The 17,312-nt window shown below is 47.1% G+C and overlaps 1 protein-coding gene across 2 annotated transcripts in view; it reads right to left on the reverse strand.

Moving 5' to 3' along the window:
- rasgrp3 (RAS guanyl releasing protein 3 (calcium and DAG-regulated)) overlaps nucleotides 1-17,312 on the reverse strand; it is a 131,712-nt gene that overhangs the window by 59,903 nt on the left and 54,497 nt on the right. For both annotated transcript variants that reach the window (XM_070889251.1, XM_070889250.1), the window contains one exon: nucleotides 2,578-2,694. In XM_070889251.1, the coding sequence (XP_070745352.1) occupies nucleotides 2,578-2,694 (117 nt within the window). The remainder of the gene's footprint in view (nucleotides 1-2,577; nucleotides 2,695-17,312) is intronic.

Below are 17,312 nucleotides of genomic sequence, written 5' to 3' on the forward strand. Positions count from 1 at the left end.
ATGTCAGCGTTCTCTCTCAGGCCAACATCCCCACGCTTGATCAGCTCCGATGGACGGGCCACATTGTCCGCATGCCCAATACTCGACTCCCGAAACAAGCGCTCTACTCTGAGCTACATCATGGCAGGTGAGCACGGGAGGGCAGAGAAAACGCTTCAAGCCTCCTTGAAAAAATGTAACATCCCCACCGACTCTTGGGAATCCCTGGCTCTAGACCGCTCAAAGTGGAGGGGAAAATAGAGTATGAAAGTAAGCTTGCAGAGAACATAAAAACTGACTGCAAAACCTTCTATAGATATGTGAAGAGAAAAAGATTGGTGAAGACAAATGTAGGTCCCTTGCAGTCAGAATCAGGTGAATTTATAATGGGGAACAAAGAAATGGCAGACCAATTGAACCAATACTTTGGTTCTGTCTTCACAAAGGAAGACATAAATAACCTTCCGGAAGTACTAGGGGACGGAGGGTCTAGCGAGAAGGAGGAACTGAAGGAAATCCTTATTAGTCAGGAAATTGTATTAAGGAAACTGATGGGATTGAAGGTCAATAAATCCCCAGGGCCTGATAGTCTGCATCCCAGAGTACTTAAGGAAGTGGCCCTAGAAATAGTGGATGCATTGGTGATCATTTTCCAACATTCTGGAATTAACTCTGGATCAGTACCTATGGATTGGAGGGTAGCTAATGTAACCCCACTTTTTAAAAAAGGAAGGAGAGAGCAAACTGGGAATTATGGACCGGTAAGCCTGACATTGATAGTAGGGAAAATGTTGGAATCAATTATTAAAGATGTAAACCGGTCCAAGTCAGCATGGATTTATGAAAGGGAAATCATGCTTGACAAATCCTCTAGAATTTTTTGAGGATGTAACTAGTAGAGTTGACAGGGAGAACCAGTGGATGTGGTGTATTTGGACTTTCAAAAGGTTTTTGACAAGGTCCCACACAAGAGATTAGTGTGCAAAATTAAGTCACATGGTATCGGGGGCAATGTATTGACGTGGATAGAGAACTGGTTGGCAGACAGGAAGCAAAGGGTAGGAATAAATGGGTCCTTTTCAGAATGACATGCAGTGACTAGTGGAGTGCTGCAAGGTTCAGTGCTGGGACCCCAGCTACTTACAATATACATTAATGATTTAGACAAAGGAATTGAATGTAATATCTCCAAGTTTGCAGATGACACTAAGCTGGGTGGCAGTGTGAGCTGTGAGGAGGATGCTAAGAGGCTGCAGGATGACTTGGACAGGTTAGGTGAATGGGCAAATGCATGGCAGATGCAGTATAATGTGGATAAATGTGAGATTATCCACTTTGGTGGCAAAAACATGAAGGCAGAATATTATCTGAATGGTGACAGATTAGGAAAAGGGGAGATGCAACAAGACCTGGGTGTCATGGTACATCAGTCATTGAAAGTTGGCATGCAGGTGCAGCTGAACGGTGAAGAAGGCAAATGACATGTTGGCCTTCATAGCGAGAGGATTTGAGTATAGGAGCAGGGAAGTCTTGCTGCAGTTGTACAGGGCCCTGGTGAGGCCACACCTTGAGTATTGTGTACAGTTTTGGTCTGCTAATCTGAGGAAGGACATCCTTGCTATTGAGGGAGTGCAGCGAAGGTTCACCAGACTGATTCCCGGGATGGCAGGACTGACATATGAAGAAAGACTGGATCGACTAGGCTTATATTCACTGGAATTTAGAAGAATGAGAGGGGATCTCATAGAAACATATAAAATTCTGATGGGTTTGGACAGGTTAGATGCAGGAAGAATGTTCCCGATGTTGCAGAAGTCCAGAACCAGGGGTCACAGTCGAAGGATAAGGGGTAATCCATTTAGGACCGAGATGAGGAGAAACTTCTTCACTCAGAGAATTGTGAACCTGTGGAATTCTCTACACAGAAAGTTGTTGATGCCAGTACGTTAGATATATTCAAAAGGGAGTTAGATGTGGCCCTTATCACTAAAGGGATCAATGGGTATAGAAAGAAAGCAGGAATGGGGTACTAAAATTGCATGATCAGCCATGATCATATTGAATGGTGGTGCAGGCTCGAAGGATCGAATGGTCTACTCCTGCCTCTATTTTCTATGTTTCTAAGCATCCGAGAAGACACCAAACACCTCGAGTCTCTTCGCCGGGAGCACATGGAAGCCAAGTACAAACAGCGGAAGAAGCGTACCACAACCCAAGCACACCACCCACCCGTCCCTCCAACCAACTACTGCCCCACCTGTGACAGAGATCGGTCTCATCCTTCACCATAGAACTCATTTTAGTGTGAAAGCAAGTCAGCCTCGACTCCGAGGAGCTGCCTAAGAAGAAAGGATTGTTACATCCCTCTGAGTTATGTTACCGTATAACTAGATTTTAGCCAGGACTATAAGCAAACTCCCGAACTGAAGAGAATATCTATGGGAGACTTGAAATTTGTAACAGTAAGCATTTGTGTGATTAAGTGGGGTAGGTGCAGTCCACTCGAGCACCGATGGTAAGCTGTCTATAGAAGGAACAGGCCAAGTGCCCATTTCTTATCTATCCTTTCTTGTATTTTTATGACATTTGTTACCTTACCTTTGTAACTTCAGGAGCAAGGTGTGAACACGTTTCCTTCAGGCGGGATATGGCGCTATGGCTTAAGCCTCCTACAACAGCCATCAATGTATTGAAGTTCTGCAGCTGGAGCAGCTTCTGAAATAGATGTGACAGAATACAGGGCCCTCTATGAAAGATGTAACAACGTAACTCCACCTCCCCATCACATTCAAAAATATTGGTGACTGGGCTGCAATTGTACAGCACTTCCCACCATCACAGCTTAACATTCCATGTGTATTTAGGGGAAGAGTATCAGACCAGAAGTTCTTAGCACGGCAGTAATCTTGGTGCCACAGGACTACACCACTTTCTTGAACAGAACTGGATCATAAAAAAACAACATAGAACATGCGGAGAAGTAGGGTTAAATAGATTCATAATTTTAAAAAAAATGGTGATTTCTACAAGTCCGTGTTACAATTTACATTTGGTGACCTAACTAAAAAAGTTAATTAAATAATGTACACTTATGCACTAACAGTCAACATACTGAGCACAGATCGATTGGTGCCAAAAAAGTACGCACACAATATACTGACTGCCCCTCTGCTCATGAATTTATCCGCAGATATGTTGATTATATCACGATATATGGATGATAAAACTAACTGCATTGCTTATAATTCCTGGGACATTGGAACCAGTTCTGGGGGAAGTGGGACCTGTACAAAAGGGACGGTCTGCACTTGGGCAGGACTGGAACTGATGTCCTAGGGGTAACATTTGCTAATGCAGTTCGGGAATGTTTAAACTAATATGACAGGGGGATGGGAACCTATGCAGCGAGACAAGGCAAAGTAATATGGAGTCAGAAACAGATGGTAGAAAGGTAAAAAGCAATAGTGGAAGGGAGTAAACAAAGTCAAGAATCAAAAAGGGCCACACTACATCATAATTCTAAAAGGAAAAAGGGTGTTAAAAAAACAGGCCTGAAGACTTTGCGTCTTAATGCATGGCATATCTGTAATAAGGTGGATGAATTAACTGTGCAAATAGATGTTAACAGATATGATGTGATTGGGATTACAGAGACGTGGCTCCAGGATGATCAGGGCTGGGAACTCAACATCCAAGGGTATTCAACATTCAGGAAGGATAGAATAAAAGGAAAAGGAGGTGGGGTAGCATTGCTGGTTAAAGAGGAGATTAATGCAATAGTTAGGAAGGACATTAGCTTGGATGATGTGGAACCTAGATGGGTAGACCTGCAGAACACCAAAGGGCAAAAAACGTTAGTGGGAGTTGTGTACAGGCTTCCAAACAGTAGTAGTGATGTTGGGGAGGGCATCAAACAGGAAATTAGGGGTGCATGCAAGAAAGGTACAGCAGTTATCATGGGTGACTTTAATATGCATATAGATTGGGCTAACCAAATTGGAAGCAATACAATGGAGGAGGATTTCGTGGAGTGCATAAGGGATGATTTTCGAGACCAATATGTCGAGGAACCAAGTAGGGGGGAGGCCATCTTAGACTGGGTGTTGTGTAATGAGAGAGGATTCATTAACAATCTCGTTGTACGAGGCCCTTAGGGAAGAGTGACCATAATATGGTGGAATTCTACATTAGGATGGAGAATGAAACAGTAAATTCAGAGACCATGGTCCAGAACTTAAAGAAGGGTAACTTTGAAGGTATGAGGTGTGAATTGGCTAGGATAGATTGGTGAATGATACTTAAGGGGTTGACAGTGGATGGGCAATGGCAGACATTTAGAGACCGCATGGATGAACTACAACAATTGTACATCCCCGTCTGGCGTAAAAATAAAAAAGGGAAGGTGGCTCAACCGTGGCTATCAAGGGAAATCAGGGATAGCATTAAAGCCAAGGAAGTGGCATACAAATTGGCCAGAAATAGCAGCGAACCCGGGGACTGGGAGAAATTTAGAACTCAGCAGAGGAGGGCAAAGGGTATGATTAGGGCAGGGATAATAGAGTACGAGAGGAAGCTTGCAGGGAACATTAAGATGGACTGCAAAAGCTTCGATAGATATGTAAAGAGAAAAAGGTTAGTAAAGACAAACGTAGGTCCCCTGCAGTCAGAATCTGGGGAAGTCATAACGAGGAACAAAGAAATGGCAGACCAATTGAACAAGTACTTTGGTTCGGGATTCACTAAGGAGGACACAAACAACCTACCGGATATAAAAAGGGTCAGAGGATCTAGTAAGAAGGAGGAACTGAGGGAAATCCTTATTAGTCGGGAAATTGTGTTGGGGAAGTTGATGGGATTGAAGGCCGATAAATCCCCAGGGCCTGATGGACTGCATCCCAGAGTACATAAGGAGGTGGCCTTGGAAATAGCGGATGCATTGACAGTCATTTTCCAACATTCCATAGACTCTGGATCAGTTCCTATGGAATGGAGGGTAGCCAATGTAACCCCACTTTTTAAAAAAGGTGGGAGAGAGAAAATAGGGAATTATAGACCGGTCAGCCTGACATCGGTAGTGGGTAAAATGATGGAATCAATTATTAAGGATGTCATAGCAGCACATTTGGAAAGAGCTGACATGATAGGTCCAAGTCAGCATGGATTTGTGAAAGGGAAATCATGCTTGATAAATCTTCTGGAATTTTTTGAGGATATTTCCAGTAGAGTGGACAAGGGGGAACCAGTTGATGTGGTGTATTTGGACTTTCAGAAGGCTTTCGACAATGTCCCACACAAGAGATTAATGTGCAAAGTTAAAGCACATGGGATTGGGGGTAGTGTGCTGAGAACTGGTTGGCAGACAGGAAGCAAAGAGTAGGAGTAAATGGGTACTTTTCAGAATGGCAGGCAGTGACTTAGGGATACCGCAAGGTTCTGTGCTGGGGCCCCAGCTGTTTACATTGTACATTAATGATTTAGACGAGGGGATTAAATGTAGTATTTCCAAATTTGCGGATGACACTAAGTTGGGTGGCAGTGTGAGCTGCGAGGAGGATGCTATGAGGCTGCAGAGTGACTTGGATAGGTTAGGTGAGTGGGCAAATGCATGGCAGATGAAGTATAATGTGGATAAATGTGAGGTTATCCACTTTGGTGGTAAAAACAGAGAGACAGACTATTATCTGAATGGTGACAGATTAGGAAAAGGGGAGGTGCAACGAGACCTGGGTGTCATGGTACATCAGTCATTGAAGGTTAGCATGTAGGTACAGCAGGCGGTTAAGAAAGCAAATGGCATGTTGGCCTTCATAGCGAGGGGATTTGAGTACAGGGGCAGGGAGGTGTTACTACAGTTGTACAGGGCCTTGGTGAGGCCACACCTGGAGTATTGTGTACAGTTTTGGTCTCCTAACTTGAGGAAGGACATTCTTGCTATTGAGGGAGTGCAGCGAAGGTTCACCAGACTGATTCCCGGGATGGCGGGACTGACCTATCAAGAAAGACTGGATCAACTGGGCTTGTATTCACTGGAGTTCAGAAGAATGAGAGGGGATCTCATAGAAACGTTTAAAATTCTGACGGATTTAGACAGGTTTGATGCAGGAAGAATGTTCCCAATGTTGGGGAAGTCCAGAACCAGGGGTCACAGTCTAAGGATAAGAGGTAAGCCATTTAGGACCGAGATGAGGAGAAACTTCTTCACCCAGAGAGTGGTGAACCTGTGGAATTATCTACCACAGAAAGTTGTTGAGGCCAATTCACTAAATATATTCAAAAAGGAGTTAGATGTAGTCCTTACTACTAGGGGGATCAAGGGGTATGGCAAGAAAGCAGGAATGGGGTACTGAAGTTGCATGTTCAGCCATGAACTCATTGAATGGTGGTGCAGGCTCGACGGGCCGAATGGCCTACTCCTGCAGCTATTTTCTATGTTTCTACGTTTCTATAAGGGATGTGTTATTGATAATGGATAAATACAAAAGGACACTGACTGCAGAGCTAATGAAAAACACTGAGGTATGATGAGCGAACAGTTAATAAAGGATACATACACAAATATACTGACTATCACGCTACTAAGATATATACACACTTTCACCAGAAATAATGACTGATACAAGATTTGTTGTCCTTAAAATTTTCTGAATAGGTAACTGTCAGTCAAACTGAGAACATAAGAATTAGCAGAAGTAGGCTATTCGGCCCCTCGAGCCTGCTCTGCCATTCAATAAGATCATGGCTGATCTTCTACCTCAACTCCATTTTCCTGCACTATCCCCATATCTCTTGAATACCTTAATATCCAAAAATCTATCGATCTCTGTCTTGAATATACTCAAAGACTGAGCCTCCACATCCCTCTGGGGTAGAGAATTCCAAAGATTCACCACTCGCTGAGTGAAGAAGTTTCTCCTCATCTCAGTCCTAAATGGCCGACCCCTTATTCTAAGATTGTGACCCCTGATTCTAGACTCCCCAGCCAAAGGAAACATCCTCCCAGCATCTACCCTGTCAAGCCCTGTAAGAATTTTGTATATTTCAATGAGATCACCTCCCATTCTTCTAAACTCCAGAGAATATAGGCCTAGTCTACTCAAACAATCTGAGGAGAACACAAAGCAGCTGTAAAGGGGTATAGATAGATTGTGAGTGGGCAGTAAGGTGGCAGATGGAGTACAATGTGGGGAAATGTGAGGTTATTCACTTTGTAGGAAGAATAGAAAAACAGAATATTTTTTAAATGGTGAGAAACTTTTAAATGTTGATGTTCAGAGAGATTTGGGTGTCCTTGTGCAAGAAACACAGAAAGCTAGCCTGCAGGTACAGCAAGCAATAAGGAAGGCAAATGGCATGTTGTCCTTTATTGCAAGGGGGTCGGAGTATAAGAGTAAGGCCGTCCTGCTACAATTGTACTTCATCATCATCATCATAGGCAGTCCCTCGGAATCGAGGAGGACTTGCTTCCACTCCCAAAATGAGTTATTTGATGGCTCAACAGTCCAATATGAGAGCCACAGACCCTGTTACAGGTGGGACAGACATTCGTCGAGGGAAGGGGTCAGTGGGGCTGGTTTGCCGCACGCTCCTTCCGCTGCCTGCACTTGGCCTCTTCATGCTCTTTGCGCCGAGACTCGAAGAGCTCAATGCCCTCCCGGATGGACTTTCTCCACCTCGGGCGGTCTGCGACCAAGAAACTGTCTCCCAGGTGTCCGTGGTGATGTCGCACTTTACCAGGGAGGCTTTGAGGGTGTCCTTATAACGTTTCCGCTGTCCTCCTTTGGCTCGTTTACCATGAAGGAGCTCCACATAACGCATTTGCTTAGGGAGTCTCGTATCTGGCATGCGAACTATGTGGCCTGCCCAGCGAGGCTGATCAAGTGTGGTCAGTGCTTCAATACTGAGGATGTTAGCCTGGTCGAGGATACTGATGTTGGTGCGCCTGTCATCCCAGGGGATTTGCAGGATCTTGCGGAGATATCGTTGGTGATATATCTCCAGCGACTTGAGGTGCCTTCTATACATCATCGATGCCTCAGATCCATATAGGAGGGTGGGTATTATTACAGCCTTGTAGACCATGAGTTTGGTGGTAGATTTGAGGGCCTGGTCTTCAAACACTCTTTTCCTCAGACGGCCGAAGGCTGCGCTGGCCTTGGCGAGACCACACCTGGAGTACTGTGCACAGTTTTGGTCTCCTTTTCTAAGAAAGGATATACTTACTTTGGAGGTGGTGCAATGAAGGTTCACTAGATTGATTCCTGTCTTATGATGATAGATTGTGTAGAATGGGTCTATACTCTCCGGAGTTTAGAAGAATGAGAGGTGATCTCATTTAAACATACAAGATTCTAAGGGGGATTGACAGGGTAGATGCTGAGAGGTTGTTTCCCCTGGCTGGAGTGTCTAGAACTAAGGGTCACAGTCTCAGGATAAGAGAAAGGCCATTTAAGATAGAGATGAAGAGGAATATCTTCACTCAGAGGGTTGTGAATCTTTGGAATTCTCTGGCCCGGAGGGCTGTGAATGCTATGTCTCTGAATATATTCAAGACTGAGATGGATAGATTTTTGGAATCTAGGGGAATCAAGGGATATGGAGATCAGGCGGGAAAGTAGAGTTGAGGTCGATGATCAGCCATGATCTTATTGAATGGCAGAGCAGGCGTGATAGACCGTAGGACCTAATCCTGCTCCTATTTCTTATGTTCTTATCTTCTTAATCTCTCCTGATAGGACAGTCCCCATCCCAGGAATCAGTCTGGTGAACCTTCATAGCATTCTCTCTATGGCAAGTATATCCTTCCTTAGGTAGGGAGATCAAAACTGTACACAATATTCCAGGTGTGGTCTCACCAGGGCCTTATATAATTGCAGAATGATGTCTTAACTCTTATACTCAAATCCTCTTGTAATAAAGGCCAGCATACCATTTGCTTTCTTAATTGCTTGCTGTACCTGCATGTTAACTTTCAGTGATTCATGTACAAAGACACCCAGGTCCCTCTGAACACCAACATTTCCTAATCTCTCACCATTTAAAAAAGACTCTGCTTTTCCATTTTTCCTAAAGAGCTATTATATTGTGACATGCTATCTCTGCCTTTATTTTCTGAATTAAATAACATTACTTGTTGCAGCTGCGAGCATGCAGAAACCAAGCACAGACAGCGGAAGGAGCGTGCGGCAAACCAGACTCCCCACCCACCCTTTCCTTCAACCACTGTCTGCCCCACCTGTAGCAGAGACTGTAATTCCCACATTGGACTGTACAGCCAGCCACCTGGGAACTCATTTTTAGAGTGGAAGCAAATCTTCCTCGATTCCGAGGGACTGCCTATGATGATGATGATTCCTTTCCACAAATGTTACTCCAGAATTAGTTTCCAGTCAGCCCTCCGATTACTTGAGATGATATATCGCTGGTGCTCACTGCTTATTGAATCTTTCACGTTCTGTTGCTTTGCGGACTCGCTTGACACAGAGCAGTACTCGGGATTGCTGAGGTGATGGAAGGACGAGAGAACTGGGGTGAACCACTGATTGACTAACCTTCACATAATCTCGTTCTCTGGTCACATTATGATTAAGCCACAAAGTAGTGATAAGTTATCAACTCGAAAAAGGGAACAAAGGTCATAGAAGTCATCCCAAAGCAAAAAAGTGTTGATGGAGGTGGTTCTGGAATTTATTAAGAAAGCAGTACTGGTGATGACAGGCACACACACAGGCACTAATGGCATTAAAGGCTGAAAATCCATCAGACTAAAACTTGCTCAAAACCTGGTATCTTTGATTGTTTTTAAAATGAACTGTCACATCCCAGCAATGCTTACAGTGATGCAACTGGCAGTAAACTAGTTGAGGTAGCAAATCCAGTTTAGAAAATTACAGCACATCAAAGGTGCCATCATAGTGATTTATTTAAACAGCTCCTTCGCCACTGACACTGGGAAATAACAGCAGCAGTAAACCCGACCACCTGACAACAAGAAGATACAACACCAAGACTTTCATGAAAATGGGTTAGTGCTCGAGAGCATTTTTTTCAGGATTTGTTGACCTGATAGCACAATTCAGTGTCTCCTTTTACAAAGAGATCAAGGTTCTGTGGAAAAAAGGCACTCCATTGAGTTCAGTGAAATGGCAGTAAGTCATACCACTGTGAGCACAGGCTAGCTTAGCAATCTAATGGTACTGTTCTCCGTTTTTCAGGCTCTAAGCGGGCGCCTAAACCTCCAATATGGTGGGCAGAAAGCGCTCGCTCATTATTGGTACAGGCATAAAAATAGCCCAGGTGTGAAACACGCATTGGGTCCTTTGCATTGGAAAATAAGGGGCCCCCTTTGTAAAATTGGGCAGCCCTGAACATTCTGGAAAACCAAGTCTAAATGAAGCCTCACGCAGCAGCCCAAAATTCTAAGCCTCTCCGCCACGAACTGCCTGGCTGACTTTCCTACTCTCCTGCCGCTGTCCCAGGCTCGACTCCCTCTTAATAAACCTACAGCTTCCCTCGGTGCCTCACTTGGCTTCTCTTGAAGGGCCCACCATGGCACGCGTCGCTGCTTCCTTATGAGCAGCAACCCCAACTGTCCCATCCTACTCTCTTGGCCGACCTTCCCGCCCAGCTTGCCCCAGGGGGCTAACCTTGCCAATCTCCTCTCCATCCAACTCATCCCACCCGCGCTGACCCTATGGATGCTGGCAGTGGATCAGCCATCACCGATCCTCTCCACATCTCCTTGCAGAATGTCCGTTCACTTGCGAACAAGGCCCTTGCCATCCATGAGCTTATCGTGGATGATGACATCGACATCATGGCCCTGACGGAAACTTGGCTGAGGGGCGATGACACCTTACCTTTAAATGAAGCCTCCCTGCTTGACTATACCTTCCACCACTTGCTCCGCTCAGACTGTGGTGGCGGTATGGCTCTCATCACCAAATCATACCTTGGTCTGTCCCCCTACTCCTCCGACGCTTCCTCCTCCTTTGAACATCTCACTTTGTTCCACCCCCCTCACTTAAAATTCTTGTTCTCTACCACCCACCCAAGTATGATAAAAATTTTAATACTGAGATCTCTTCACTGTTTTCCTCCCTTTGCCTCTGCACCGAGCAACTTCTCACCCTCAGTGATTTCAACCTTCATCTCAATTCACCATGCTCTCTCTCCTCTGAGTTCACTAGCCTCCCGTCCTCCCTTAATCTCTCCCTCCATGTAAACTCCCCAACCCATATTCACGGCCAGCCCCTTGACCTTGCCATCTCTCGTGGCCTCAATATTCCTACCTTGTCAATCGCAGATAAGGCCATCTCTGACCATTTCCTGGTATCGCTCTCCACCCACATCCCCTTCCCCACCCCCCAAACCCTACTTCCTTCTGCGTCCGCCCCTGGAAAAAACTCTCTCCAAACTTTCTTACAACTGCACTTATCAACTCCAAACTGCCCAGCCTTTGGCCCATTCACAATGACATTTCTGCAACCACTGATCTGCTCAACCACACCGTCATCACCATCTTTGATACCCTAGTCCCTATTAAAACCATTACTCTCTCTCACCCTGGCCGTTCCCCCGGTACAGCCCTCATCTTCACTCCTCAAGTCCAAGGGCGCAGACTTGAACGGATGTGGCGGACAACTGGTTTAGCCATTCACCGCCAGATCTGGCTGGACCACATAAAGCATTATTGGGTCCTACTCTTGTCTGCCAGAACTGGTCACTATTCCAGGATCATTCTGGAACGCAAAGATAAGCCCCGGCTACTATTCTATACTGCAAACTGTCTTCTTAAACCCCTCTCCCCTGTCGCCACCACATTCACCTCCAACAAGTGTGAGGAGCTCATGGACTTCTTTGTCTCAAAGATTGAGACCATCCGATCAGCTGCCTCTACCAGTTCCCTTTCTCCCCCTAACCCATCGGGCCGAACTTCCTCTGAGGCCCAACCAACCCCCCACCCGCCCTATCCCAGAACTCGCATCTTTCTCCAGTTTCTCTCCGAGCTCCCTTCTTGACCTCTCCAAGCTCATCTTGTTCATCTTGCTCCCTTGACCCTATTCCCACTAAACTGCTGACCACCCAACTTCTTTTTCTGGCTACCATGTTAGCTGACATTGTTAACGGTTCTCTCTCCTCAGGTACGGTCCTCCTCTCCCTCAAATCTGCGGTCACCCCACCCCTCTCGTCAAAAAAACAATTCTTGAACCACTGTGCTTGCTAGCTACCGTCCCATCTCCAACCACCTTTCCCCTCAAAAGTCCTTGAACATGTTGTCATCTCCCAAATCCGTGCCCATCTTTCCCGGAACTCCATGTTTGAATCCCTTCAATCTGGTTTCCGCGACTGCCACAGTACCGAAACGGCTCTCATCAAAGTCACAAATGACATCCTTTGTGACTGTGACAAAGACAAACTATCCCTCCTCGTCCTTCTCAACCTGTCTGCAGCCTTTGACACGGTTGACCACTCCATCCTCCTCCAACGCCTCTCCAACATTGTCCAGCTGGGTGGGACTGCACTCGCCTTGTTCCAATCTTATCTATCTAATCGTAGCCAGAGAATCACCTGCAACAGCTTCGCTTCCCACTCCCGCATCGTGTCCTCTGTTGTCCCCCAAGGATCTATCCTTCGACCCCTCCTATTTCTCATCTATATGCTGACCCTTGGCAACATCATCTGAAAACACAGAGTCAGTTTCCACATGTACACTGACGACATCCAGCTCTACCTCACTACCACTTCTCTCGAACCCTTCACGATCTCTAAATTGTCAGACTGCTTGTCCGACATCCAATCATCATCATAGGCAGTCCCTTGGAATCGAGGAAGACTTGTTTCCACTCTTAGCATGAGTTCTTAGGTGGCTGAACAGTCCAATACAAGAACCACAGTCTCTGTCACAGGTGGGACAGATAGTCGTTGAAGGGGAGGGTAGGTGGTGAGCCTGGTTTGCCACATGCTCTTTCCGCTGCCTGCGCTTGATTTCTGCATGCTCTCGGCGACGATACTCAAGGAGCTCAGCGCCTGCCCGGATGCACTTCCTCCACTTAGGGCGGTCTTTGGCCAGGGACTCCCAGGTATCAGTGGGGATGCGCACTTTATCAGGGAGGCTTTGAGGGTGTCCTTGTAATGTTTCCTCTGCCCACCCTTGACTCGTCTGCCGTGGACGAGTTCCGAGTAGAGCGCTTGCTTTGGGAGCCTCGTGTCTGGCATACAAACTATGTGGCCTGCCCAGCGGAGCTGATCAAGTGTGGTCAGTGTCTCAATGCCGGGGATGTTGGCCTGGATGAGGACGCTAATGTTTGTGCGTCTGTCCTCCCAGGGGACCTGCAGGATCCTGCGGAGACATCGCCGGTGGCATTTTTCCAGCAACTCGAGGTGTCCACTGCATATGGCTCGGAGACATGGACCATGTGCAGTGGACATCCTGTACTGAATAAGCAGAAATTTTCTCCAATAGATATTGGAAACACCGAAGCCATTGTCTTTTGTTCCCGCCACAAACTGTGTTGCCTAGCCACTGACTCCATCCGTCTCCCTAGCATCTATCTGAGGCTGAACCAGACTGTTCGCAACCTTGGTGCCATATTTGAACCTGACATGAGCTTCCGGCCACATATCCACGTCATAACTAAAACCGCCTATTTCCACCTCTGTAACATTGCCCGCCTCTGCCTCAGCTCATTTGCTGCTGAAACCCTCATCCATGCCTTTGTTACCTCTAGACTTGATTACTCAAACGCACTCCTGGCTGGTCTCCCACATTCTACCCTAAGTAAACTTGAGGTAATCTAAAACTCGCCAGCCCGTGTCCTAACTCGCACCAAATCCCGATCACCCATCACCCCTGTGCGCGTTGGCCTACATTGGCTCCTGGTTCAGCAATGCCTCAATTTCAAAATTCTCATCCTTATTATCAAATCCCTCCATGCCCTCGCCCCTCCCTATCTCTGTAATCTCCTTCAGTCCCACAACCCCCCGAGATGTTTGCGCTCCTCAAATTCTGCCCTCTTGAGCATCCCTGATTATAACTGCTCAACCATCGGTGGCCGTGCCTTCAGCTGCCTGGGCCCTAAGCACTGGAATTCCCTCCCTAAACCTCTCAGCCTCTCTTTCTCTTTCCTCCTTTAAGACGCTCCTTAAAACCTAGCTCTTTCACCAAGCTTTTGGTCACCTGCCGTAATTTCTTCTTATGTGGCTCGGTGTCAAATTTATTTGTTTTGTCTTATAACACTCCTGTGAAGCACCTTGGGACGTTTTACTATGTTAAAGGCGCTATTTAAATTAAAGTTGTTGTTGTTCACATTTTTGAGTATCAAATTTTATACATAAGCATCAAGCTTCCAACCTGCATTGTCATGATGGGAGCCATAATGTTTTGCATCAGGATAGGAATGTCAATAACTTGGTGATGTGCCACATTAATTAGGAAGTACGATTGGCTGCTCAATTCTTCCATTTCCACCAGGACACCTAGCAAACCATCTGTTTTGGGCAGTAACTTCCTTTGTGGTGTAAAGCAGCTGCCCTTCCAAAGCATGTACTTACTAATGGGTTATTGAGGCGAATCGTGTATGTATTCATTTGCCTGATTGGCTACCTGGCTGAGGCATTCATTTACCTGGGGCTCTGGGAAGCTGCCTTCCTAAGTCAGGCATTTATTTCACTGGGGATTCAGGGAGGCTGGCCTTTGCAGGCTAACAAGGCTTTTCCACCTACCCCCTGCCCTACCAGGGAAGCTGGGGCCAAAATTGTCCCATTGTCCGGGAGCGGTAACCCTCGGGGCCTGGGTCAGTTAATGGCCCAGTGCGGAAGTTCCGCCCCCGACGTGGAATTGCCCTTTGTGCCCCTCAGAGGGGATGGAGTGCTGTCTCAGGCGCTCTCGAGGCGTCAGCGCTGCACTAAACAGGTCAGCGCTACACGGCTGACGCGCCACAGCACCCCTCCCTTTCATTTAATGGAGAGGGCCACTGCGGACTCTGCATGGCCCCCTTGGTGGCCACCAGCGGGCCACCGGGGACAATCTCGACTAGGCCAGCTGCCCGGGACGCAGAAGAGGAGTGCCGGGTTGCATGATGGCGGCCTGGTTGAGATGAAGGCTGCCATTGTCGGGTGGATGAGAAAGCCGTCCGACAAAAAAAAAAGGCAGCCCACGGCGCACATGCCATTCCCATTAAGGGGCGCCCCAGGCACATGTCAGCGCCCCGCAAAGTAGGCGAGGAAAACAGTCCGCGCCTGCCTCGCGTCCCACGGCAATTTCCCCCGCGGGACTCAATGGGGTCGGTGCTGGGTGAGGGGTCAGCACGCACAGCAATGACATCATCGTCGGGTGTGCACCGGCCCGCGTCGCAAACTCCAAATCGCCCCAAATTCTCGGGGGCAATTTCACCCCAGGCACCACTGCCCCTGGGCGCAAAGGCAATTATGCCCCATTAGCCCCTCTATGTTTTGGGACTTTAGATCCAGATTATTCAAACATAAATTATTCATCCTCTATCTGTGTCACTTTTTCCCATTTCCTTACTTCTGACTGGTTTCCTGCAATGTAACACATAGCACAAACCAAAGGAAAAAACAGAGGAAATGATTGAGAACAAAAGTACACACAAATAATTAAAGGAATACTCCACTGACTGCTCAATCACAGATACATTTTTAAAGGGCACAAAAGAAGTCACAACATTCCTCATCCAATCGTATCAACAAATGTGTCACAGACTGCCACGTAACACAATGTATTGTTCCATCAACAAAGATAACCAGATAAATTTCCCACTTTTAAATTATGATGTATTGCATTTAGGTTTCAATGGGCTGGACTTTCCCTAAAACCCCCCACCGCCGGATTGCTGCCCAAAAAGATCGCTAAGATTCTTCAAATAACGCTGGCGAAAAATTGCATAAAAAAGGGAAAAAATACCGCCCGGCAAGAAAATGGATCTTACGCGTAGATTCTCGGCGGTTAAATGCGATCCTGGGCAAATTGGACGGTTCTTAACCAGTATGGGCGGTAAGTGACTCAAATTTAGACCGAGGCTGCAGTCGGGCCTAGGGAGGGGGGGGCAAAACTCAAAAAATATTTTTTTAATGAAACAAAAAATAAAAATTCAGAAAACATTCTCAAGACCCTTTTTTAACTTAATCACTGTAAAAGAAATTTTAAATAATTATAAAAAACACTTTAACTTACCTTTCTTTGCAGGGTACTTACCTCCCGCCCAGCTCCGGCAGCTTTTCGCGGGCAGTTTTTTCGATCTTACCTACGGGTCACCGCTGAGCCAAAAACTCGGGCGCTGGCGGTTTTTTCGGCGGTGCACGTGGGCGGTCCGCTCCCAAGCGGGATTTTGAAAATGTCGGAAGAACTCTTTAATAAATGAAACTTTCGGCGGGTGGTTTTTGCACCGAAAACGAGCAGCACCGCGAGAAAACCGCCGAAAACGAGCAGCACCGCGAGAAAACCGCCGAAAACGAGCAGCACCGCGAGAAAACCGCCGAAAACGAGCAGCACCGCGAGAAAACCGCCGAAAACGAGCAGCACCGCGAGAAAACCGCCGAAAACGAGCAGCACCGCGAGAAAACCGCCGAAAACGAGCAGCATCGCGAGAAAACCGCCGAAAACGAGCAGCACCGCGAGAAAACCGCCGAAAACGAGCAGCACCGCGAGAAAACCGCCGAAAACGAGCAGCACCGCGAGAAAACCGCCGAAAACGAGCAGCATCGCGAGAAAACCGCCGAAAACGAGCAGCACCGCGAGAAAACCGCCGAAAACGAGCAGTACCGCGAGAAAACCGCCGAAAACGAGCAGCACCGCGAGAAAATCGCCGAAAACGAGCAGCACCGCGAGAAAACCGCCGAAAACTAGCAGCATCGCGAGAAAACCGCCGAAAACGAGCAGCACCGCGAGAAAACCGCCGAAAACGAGCAGCACCGCGAGAAAACCGCCGAAAACGAGCAGCACCGCGAGAAAACCGCCGAAAACGAGCAGCATCGCGAGAAAACCGCCGAAAACGAGCAGCACCGCGAGAAAACCGCCGAAAACGAGCAGCACCGCGAGAAAACCGCCGAAAACGAGCAGCATCGCGAGAAAACCGCCGAAAACGAGCAGCACCGCGAGAAAACCGCCGAAAACGAGCAGCACCTCGAGAAAACCGCCGAAAACGAGCAGCACCGCGAGAAAACCGCCGAAAACGAGCAGCACCTCGAGAAAACCGCCGAAAACGAGCAGCACCGCGAGAAAACCGCCGAAAACGAGCAGCACCGCGAGAAAACCGCCGAAAACGAGCAGCACCGCGAGAAAACCGCCGAAAACGAGCAGCACGGCGAAAAAACCG

Source organism: Pristiophorus japonicus, chromosome 9, assembly GCF_044704955.1.
Source record: "Pristiophorus japonicus isolate sPriJap1 chromosome 9, sPriJap1.hap1, whole genome shotgun sequence".
In the NCBI taxonomy this organism is placed as follows: Eukaryota; Metazoa; Chordata; class Chondrichthyes; family Pristiophoridae; genus Pristiophorus; species Pristiophorus japonicus.